Below are 9,840 nucleotides of genomic sequence, written 5' to 3' on the forward strand. Positions count from 1 at the left end.
TCTGCTCCAGTGACCTCACTGCTCCAAAAAACAGGGTTCACGTTTCACTCCACCTGCGCTCCCATTCTGCTGTGGCTGATGCTCAAAGACAAAACCAGCAAGGACCGAATTTGGCTCGATATGTTGTGATGAGCGTGAGAACTCAGCCTGAGTATCTCAGGGTCTTGTTGTTTGGGAAAACCAGGACTAGTGTTCCACACCCTTCGGTTTAATGGTTTTCTCAGATTCTTTCCCCTCATTCTTTAAAAAAAACAGGTTGATCTTTGATCTCGCTTCCTCAGGCTGCATTAGGAGAAAACAATAGGATACAGCTGATTGTTTATGGTTCTGTTACAGAATTCTCAGGTACAGTCAGTTGTTGAAAGTATTTGTACAAGAATTAAAGGCTTTTTGTGTCAGACTTCTGAATTTGTACTGTTAATAGCTTACAGGGTAAGTGCTGTACATGATGGATGGATGGATTAAGCAACAACCAGAAGTGCAAATAATAGCACTGTGCAAAAAACAGAGAATAATAGTAAACGTATATAGAGTATATATCTATGATTAATATATAATTATAACTATAGCTGTTTACATATATGGAATTATGTCTATGTACATAGTTCTAACATGCATAAGTTCACATTTCGAGCATTTTACACATAAATGATCGTCCTAATCTGTCATTTTTATATACTTTTTTTGTACCGCACATACAGTCAGTACAGACTAAATTTTTCACCTGCACGAGTCGAGTTCATACACTTGACAGGCACTGTGTACGGAGGGCCACACCCCGATCAGCATTATTCCTCAGCCCTGTGCAGGTGCCATCAGTCAGCCAGCAGGGGCCGTAGTTGCAGCAGTTATGAGGACCCATGATCCGACTTTTTACCCCCTAACCCTGAACAACAGCCAATCGTTGTTCGTGCTGCCGCCCAGCCCAGTCGGAAGGCAGAGCAGAGCTTGACAGATATTAGATACCAAAATCTAATAATAGAAGTATTTATCTTATTTATTTAGTACTTGGTTGCTTTAGGTCAGGATGCTTGAACTTCCCGTCCAGTTTAAGCTTTCTGACAGACGGTAACAGCATTTTTTGTTTGTTTGTTTATTATTATGGTCAAATGCTGGTAAAAAACCTTTTTAGAACAACTTGGAAAATCCTCATTAAAAATGTGCAATCCAAGATAATAATAATAATAATAATAATAATATGTAATTTTTTAAAGCCTTGTAACCACAAACCAGCTGAGTAGTAAAATAGTGCAGTGAATCGTTTATTGGATCAGAATTTGGAACTAAATACACTGAACTCACCTTGTGTTCATCCAGAAATCATGAGTAAGCACGTGTTGCCCCCTACTGACCAGAACACTCAGCTCAACCATCTAAAACCAGCTAATAATCTCAGGTTCTATTTAAGATCAGACCTAATATCAGGTACATTTGAATTTAAAGAAATATATACAAAAAATGTTTGTCATTCATTTACTTCTGCTTTGTAATCTTAGTAGCCAAAATTATGTGGACACCCTTTCTAATTATTACGTTAATGTGTTGTCAGGCTCGCATAAATCGAGGTGTTTGTTGTAAAGAAACTAGATTTCGATTCGTTTATCACTTTATATAATGTGTATTGATGCTGAGTTCTGATGTCTTCAGTATTGTTGTTAAAGTAAAAGTAAAAATATTAAACATAAAGAAAATAAAGCCTGTGAATAAACATGCTCAAACTTTTAATTTGTAATTTGGAGCGTTTTTAGTTTTTATGCTGCATTTTCTGTTTTCTTTATTAATGTTTTCTTAATTTAAGTATATTGTTTAATGTATTTATTTGTCTTATTGTCCTGATTTTTAAACACAAATAAGGCAGAAAACAACAATAATAAATAAATAAAAATAGAAAATAAAATCTCTGAGACATTAACAGTCCCTGCTCTTGTACCCTGGCTCCTTCACACCTTCCCACTGTTGATTGATTTCCTCTAATCTTAAACTTTATCCTGTTTATTATTATTTAAGATTGATGCTTGTAGTGTTGCAGAACTGAATTCGTTTTTAATAAACAGCTAATCTACAGCTAAAACACGCGCTGGTCTCGTTCACGTGTTTTCCTCCATCAGGCTCATGAGGGGAAATTAAAAGGTCATAAACTCCCCTCAGTCGGAGGTTTTACGAGGGTTCGGGACGATTTCGGCAGGATATTATAGCATGCATATGAGCTAGCACTAGCTTCTGACTTAGCAAGTGTTTACCAAGCAAATACTCTGTCAGGTCTTCTGCTAATTGTGTATACACAGAACAACATGGTCGCCAGAGGAAATTAGCTATTACTGCTATTACTGCTATTACTACGCCGTCACCAGGTGTGTTAGCCGAAGGTTTGTTGTTTATCTGAGCTGTACGAGTAGCGCTACGAGTTATAAACCTGTTACAGATCACTATTAAACATTTACAACACCTTAACCAGGCATTATTTTCAATATATCATAACACTATATGGCCAAAAGTACTTGGACACCTAAACATGAGCCTGTTGGGACGTCCTATTTTTAAAAAAGTGCTCGGTGTGATCCGTTCGGCAAGAACAACAACCGCTCTACTGAAAAGGCTTCTCACGAGAGTTGGAAGTATGTCTGTGGGGACGTGTGCCCATTCAGTTGTATGTCTGGGCACTGATGTTGGTCAAGAAAGTCTCAGTTGATGTTTCGGTTCATGCCAATGCTGTTCAGCCGGGCTGAGATCAGGGATCTGTGCAGGTCTGAGGTTTTCTTCATGTCTTTATAGAGCTTGCTCATGCTGGAACAGATAAGGGCCTTCCCTAAACTGCTACAGAAGTCAGAAGCATATAATTACCTTTATATAACTGATTTATTACACCTGTTAACACCTGTTGAGGCTTAAACAGGTGAATTCAATAACTACAGGTGGGTGTCCCAAAACTTTTGTCCATGTATTGTGATTCACGGCTTTGAGATGTCACACTTTTTTTTGCTCGAGCGGGTTGAGACGAGCCGTTTTATGAGCCTGAACTCCTCCAGTCCGTCCCCATCCGTAAACACGGGCCGTGGGCTCCTGCTGCTCGTCACAGGCTCACGCGCCGTATTTACACGTGTTATGACAGACGCTGCAGATCCTCCGGGGTGTGAAGAACGAGTGGAGGTGAAATGGTCTCCTCTACATGCTTCTTCTATCTTAAAAAAGTAAATACTCCGGTTAATACGCGTCCGGCAGTAACGGTACGATGGTACAGCGAGAAATTCCACCGGATGCTGGAGGTTTAGATGTTAAAGATCCATTTGTAGAGGTAAGTGTGAGCTATACGTTCCTCAGATCTAAATATTTATATTTTGGGTTGAATTAATTGGGTGAACTTGTAAAATAGTGTGTAATTGTGTAGATTCTTTCAAAATGGTTTTGAGTCGATTTTATAGATTTATATACAGTAGTATCAGCGCTCAGGATTAAGGTGGAACCCTTAAGTTTACATCTTTAGTTTTCATGTTATAGACTGTTAGGACTTGGATGGAGTGGAACTCTAGTGACCGATGCTGCAAAGTTACACTGATTTCACCTTTTTACTAACATAAAAAAAAAACTATTATTCATACACCTGAACATGATCTTGTTTGGACATCCTATTAAAAAACAAGTGACCTTTATGTGATTGTTCCAACTAGAACAACAGCCACTCTTCTGAGAAGGCTTCTCACAACAGATTGAAGTATGTCTGTGGGAATTTGTGTACTTGTGTTGGTCAAAAAAGCCTCAGCTGATGTTCCAATTCATTCCAAGCTGTTCTGAGTGGCTGAGGTCAGTGCTTTGTGCAGGCCACTAGAGTTTCGTCCTTTGTGGAAGACCAGTTATCAATTGTGGTAGCTGAAACACTTGAATTCAGTCTTTAGAAGAGGTGTCCCAATACTTTTGTCCATATACTGTATTTTTCTGTGAAGCAAAATGATTAACAATTTACGAGTATAATTAACAAGTTATAATAAAGTAATCCATGAGATAACACGGTCAGTTTTTGGTCAAGTATCTAGATGCTATTTGAAGCTGAGAGGACAGGATACATGAATCATTTGGAAATGTTTAGAATGGTATTAGCTCTAGTACCTTTGACAAGGCAAAAGACAAATGAACCATCAGCCTAAAATAAGCCTCTCGAATTTTACTTCTGTTAAATAAACCTTTTACCGGATTCACCGTCTCACTTCACTTCACTGAACTGTGGAAAAGACCAGAGCTGCGAATCTGGATAGCAAGGCTTTCATATTTCATTTAAAATATCATATTCTTTGAGGTCCGGCTCACTGTGGTTCAGGTTTTTGCTTCTGCTTTAAGCAGAAAATGAGGCAGAACGGACGTCACCGTCACTCTGAACCTAATTTCGTGCAGCAGCGCGAGCAGTAATTAAATGGCAACTTATCAGAAAGCAAATGTGCCCAGGTAAACATGTGTCAGACTCTCTCCAAGTCAATACAGCCAGGGTACATCAAACACCGAGGGTAAACGCAGGACGCCTCGTATACTTAATGAGCTCCTCCAGGCTGAGTTGGGAGGCCGACAGGTGCGAGGAAGCGGAAGGACGAGTTCATGGCGAGTCGTCATGTGGAAGAGGCATCAGAAGGCACGTTGCTTATCAACAACAAGATGATGACAAGCAAATGAACCTTTGTTTTATTGTTAACACTTACCTGTATACTCTTTATTTGTTCCACCAGATAAAGAGCAGAGGATGTTTTTAAAAAGCCGGCGACGCCAAGAACTCAACTCTACAACGTTTTGAATGATGAGCCAGTTCCTCAAGGACTTCACTCTGCAACTTGGATGGAAACATGAACCACGCCTGCGAACACCAGGAACTTAACGTGACCACAGATCCGGATCCGCTGGGGGGCCATCAGACCTGGGAGGTGGTTTTAATCGTGCTTGTGACTGGCCCGCTCTCATTTATCACAATCCTGGGTAATCTGCTGGTGGTCATCTCATTCAGGGTCAACCGACAATTAAGAACCATCAGCAACTACTACCTCCTGAGTCTGGCTGTAGCTGACCTGATCTTAGGCGCGGTGTCCATGAACCTGTACACAACTTATATCATAATGGGTCGTTGGATGTTTGGAAACTTGGCATGCGATCTGTGGCTTGCACTGGACTATGTGGCCAGCAATGCCTCCGTGATGAACCTTCTGGTCATCAGCTTCGATCGGTACTTCTCTGTAACTCGTCCACTGACGTACCGGGCCAAAAGGACTCCTAAGAAAGCAGCCGTGTTGATCACTCTAGCATGGGTGGTGTCGTTTGTTTTATGGGCACCCGCCATCCTGTTCTGGCCCCACGCGGTTAGCCCACCGTCCAGGGACGCCTGTTCCATTCCGTTTCTAGCAGAAGCTTCTCTGACCTGTGGAACAGCCATCGCCGCTTTTTATCTGCCCGTCAGCATCATGGTCGTCCTCTACTGGCGGATTTACTGGGAGATCGAGAACAGAGCCAACGGACTTTCCAAGTTTGTGGGTTCCACTACCAGCATTGAGGGCAACTTGGCGAAGGCGAACGTGTGGTTAAACAGCGCCCAGAGCAGTCTCAGTAGTTCCACCGAGAGAGGTTCCAGAAAGGGTCCGAGGCTGGACAGGAAAACATCACTTGGGTGCTTTCCATCAACTCAAAAACAGCTTCCTGTGGCAAAGGGAAACACATCCATGTTGCCACCAGACGGAGAACTCGATTACAGAGAGGCTGCCAGCAGCAGCACCTGGCACATCGCTGATGATGACAATGATGGCATGAGCTCTTCAACATCAGAAGAACAGGATCATGATAAAGCACTGGCATCATCGGCATTGAACCCTGTCGTTATTAAGCTGGAGGATTTGCCCGTTAGCTCCGAGGATCAGCAGGAGGTTCCAGCCTTACCTGCCAAAGCTGCCGACCCATCATCAAGCAAACCCTTGAGGAACTGGGACCTCAATCTCTGCAAGCAGCTTAGATCCAAACGGTGGATGAACACGATCATTCGGGAAAAGAAAGCGGCGCGGATACTGAGCGCCATCCTGTTGGCTTTCATCCTCACCTGGACACCCTACAACATCATGGTCTTGGCTTCTATTTCCTACCACGTCCCGGAGAAGCTGTGGCAGCTGGGGTACTGGCTGTGCTACGTCAACAGCACCATCAACCCCATGTGCTACGCTCTCTGCAACGAGACCTTCCGAGCCACCTTCAGGACGCTGCTGATGTGTCGTCACGGGGAGGCCAAGAACCGGGAGCCGAGCGTCCAGAGTCGCCAACCCTCCGTGAGACTCAATAAGACCTGTAGCGCAGTGTGATGTACAAAGCTTGTAGATACTGTCGTGGGCTCTGGATGGCTTTTTCCATCCTGAGGCTCCACCACACAGTTTTCAGGCTGAGACTGACTGCTGCACCAACATGGCCTTTATTTGTGTAAGTGGATCCTGGAGACCAGTCTAGAGAAGACTTGATTCCAAACTTGATCCGCAAACCACATTTTACAGCCTTTTTGACTTTTGGACTGTTTTTCCACAGCACAAAGTACTTGAACTCATGGTCGCTGGAAATGGATCTGTGCTTTCCTGTTGGCCGTCGGTCCAAAACAAAAGCTTCCAGTTTTACCAGGTTTACTTCTAATGGAACTGGTGGTGGGAGCTTCCTCACCTGGGTCTGCATCTGCAGGATCTGCATTAACAATTAAATCGGAATCATTTACAGTGCCCATCTGCTGACCTTTGCTGACCCTTACTGGAACTTATGGTCGCTGGAAATGGATCTGTGCTTTTGTGTTGGCCATCGGTCCTGAACCAAAGGTACCAGTTTATGGTTGGCACTACCAGGACGAGACAGATTTTTACCCTTCTTTCAATGTCATGTATATTTTTTACATTTCTGTCCAGTCTTATTTCTGTAAACGTTCACTTGACAATAAAATCATTTCCAAACTAATTAAAAGAGCAGATTTCTCCTCTACTACTTTCTACTGGTTTATTTGCCATAGGTTTGTAAGCTGCTTTATCTGGGTAATTACAATGCCACACAAAGGCTGGTTAACCAACCAACCAACCAAGCAATCGATAATCTCAAGTACCGTACTTATACAATACGATTCATTTTCACTCTCATGGAGTCAGCATCTAGTAAAAGTGTCCATCCAGTTCTCAAATTTGTGGAAGACAAATCAGTAATGGATTCGGTCATCGTTTTTGAGACTACGGGTGAAGGGTTCCATTCAGGGCGAAGTACAAAAAATACTGGAACAATTTTCCCTTCTTGGCTCTTGTTGACGCTGTCAGACGTTCAGGACAGGAGCTCTGCTACCTTCATGTTCGAGGGACGCAGGGTAACCCGGAGGCAGGATGTTAAGACACCCAGAAGTCCGACTGACGACATACGAGCTTTGATGTCGTTAATAATCATAAGAAGCAAAATTATTAGATTGTTCTGGAAAGCCTCATGATAATGACGGCTAGCTGCCAGCTCACTATAAACCAGCAGCTCTCAATCTTTTCTTCTCTTAGACCCGAGTCACGACACGGGTTCTGATATTATTCTTACGCTTTCAGTGAGGATGTCAAAAGGTTTTGTGTTCTTGCTCATTTAGTTGATGTAGCGGGTTTACTTCTGGTGAACTGATGGTAGGAGCTTCCTCACCTTGGTCGACTTTTGCAGGCCAGCCGTAGCCTAGTGGTTGAGGTACTGGACCAGTGATCAGAGGGTCGCTGGTTCAAGCCCCACCACTGCCAGGTTGCTGCTGTTGGGCCCTTGAGCAAGGCCCTTAACCTTCAATTGCTCAGACTGTGTACTGTAACTGTAATGTAAGTCGCTTTGGATAAAAGCGTCCGGCAAATGCTGAAAATGTAAACGTAGGATCTGCATCAACAACCGGATCGGAATCATTCACAGTGCCCGTTTGCTGACCTTTTGAGGTGGACAAATCAAATAAAAAAAACAACAACGTAGGTTACGGGTAGTTTAAAATAGATTTATGACGTCACAAAAGATCTGCCGTATACCCACAGGTTCCCCCACCTCTGGGCTCACTGACGCCCCCTAGTGGGCACGGCTCTTAATCGAGAACCCGTGCTGTAAACGATCCTCTCTCGTCTTTATTGTTTTCGGAATCTGCGTCCGGCTTCTATTCTCCAACATCCTTCGAAGACGCTCTGCCAGGTGCCGTGCCAACCGATCTGCCGGCGCACAGTGCAAGCGTCCTGTTTTTTAACTCCAGCATCTGGAAACAGGATGCGATGACTAAAATGGAAAAGGCTCGGCGGACGCTACGCTGTTTCCTGAACACGCGACGGTTCCAGCGTGAGGATTCCTTCCGCTGATGGTTTTACTTGGACTGAACTTCTTCCATCCCATGATCGAAGGGGTGAAATGATAAATATATATAATAAAATTAATCAAATGCTTTTTCTCCAGTAATAAGTAGTAAGTTTTTTGTGTCAAGGAAGCGCTCAGTATTAGCAGGCAGGTCCACGATGTGATAATAACTACATTAGCCTGCACCTTCACTCGAACCACACCACCACACCTTACCATGATCTTACAACGTAAGTGTCGCTGCAGTGCTGTTAATGGTCGAGTTAAAGGAGGCTACATTGGCTACAGTCAGTACCTGTATACCCAAGTGCGAACATAATAAAGATAAAAATACTCAGTGCTTATTAATTTTTTATTTTCCTTGGAAAAAAAATCAGTGAACATGAAGCAAATAATTCCATCATGAAACGAAAGAGCAAAAAATCAACATTCGCACCCTCGCTGAGCACTTTATTAGGAACACTTATCTGATCTGTATTCATTCTTTAGTTATAAGCCAAACCCGGCACACGTGAACTTTACGGGTATACAATTACTGACAGGAGTCCTTCTGGCCTCTCTGTCTAGTATCTAGATGATGATTGGGTGATGGACCGGACCATTGCAATGCAATGCAGCTCTGCAATGGCACTTACATTGTAATATAGTGGTAGGGTATGTTATGGTATGATCGTAGCAGGTGCAGCAGTGTTGTTGGGATTTTTAATCCCTGTTTAATCTCACTGCCCGCTTTATTAGGAACGCGCGCCGTATTAGGACTGCTCGAAGGTGCGCATTTGGAGCTGCTCATGCGGATTCTGTTCCTGGCGTTGGCATTAAGACGTAATGCGTTTAAAAATCCCACCAACACTGCTGCACCTGATACACTTATTCAAGTGCAACACACCATCATGTCCAACACTTAATTAATACACTAATGGTCAGTGGGGGTCTGCTTTGCGAGGCTTGGGGGTGACGAACAGTCAGTAATTGTATACCAAGTAAGTTTTTCTGCATGGTAGATGTTGCTTATAAATTAATCAGTACGAGATACGTATGTATATACGTACCAGATAGGTGTACCTAATAAAGAGCTCAGAGAGTGTGTGTGTGTGTGTGTGTAAATAAATACACACGTACACACACTTACTTTACAGCCAAAAGTATATGGACAGCCCTCAAACCGTTATACTGTAACTATCAGGTTCAGGTGTTTTAGCCCCACCCTTATATAAAAATTTAATTCATAAAACAATATGCTTTATTATGAATGGCAACAGTTTGGGGAAGGGCCTTTCCTGTTCCCTGAGGACTGCGCCCCTATGGCGTCCACATACTTTTGACTCCATCGTGTTCAATAATGGCCACAGTTTATAAACAAAATGCAGCTACAGAACCAGGTTACGTTTATCTGCTGTGTGTTAATCGCGGTTAGTCGACTACTGTTAAACGAGTACGAGCGTAGGTGTGCTTGTGTGGGTGGTGCCGGGTGAACATGCATACGGTTCGGCGTGGCGGCTTTAAAGTGCCCGGTGC

At 43.2% G+C, this 9,840-nt stretch overlaps 2 protein-coding genes across 2 annotated transcripts in view; one reads left to right on the forward strand and one right to left on the reverse strand.

The window, feature by feature from the left end:
* The first annotated feature begins 4,823 nt into the window (after nt 1-4,823).
* chrm1b (cholinergic receptor, muscarinic 1b) lies at nt 4,824-6,314 on the forward strand. The gene has a single exon (XM_062988363.1). It carries the CDS (start codon nt 4,824-4,826, stop codon nt 6,312-6,314), a length of 1,491 nt encoding a protein of 496 aa, XP_062844433.1.
* A 2,349-nt stretch (nt 6,315-8,663) lies between these two features.
* dpf2 (double PHD fingers 2) overlaps nt 8,664-9,840 on the reverse strand; it is a 13,625-nt gene continuing 12,448 nt past the window's right edge. Inside the window, exon 11 of the mRNA XM_062988367.1 lies at nt 8,664-9,840. This exon is cut by the window's right edge and continues 2,256 nt beyond it. The gene's annotated coding sequence lies outside the window, so the exon portion shown is untranslated.

The sequence above is a fragment of the Trichomycterus rosablanca genome, chromosome 26 (genome assembly GCF_030014385.1).
Source record: "Trichomycterus rosablanca isolate fTriRos1 chromosome 26, fTriRos1.hap1, whole genome shotgun sequence".
Lineage (NCBI taxonomy): Eukaryota > Metazoa > Chordata > Actinopteri > Siluriformes > Trichomycteridae > Trichomycterus > Trichomycterus rosablanca.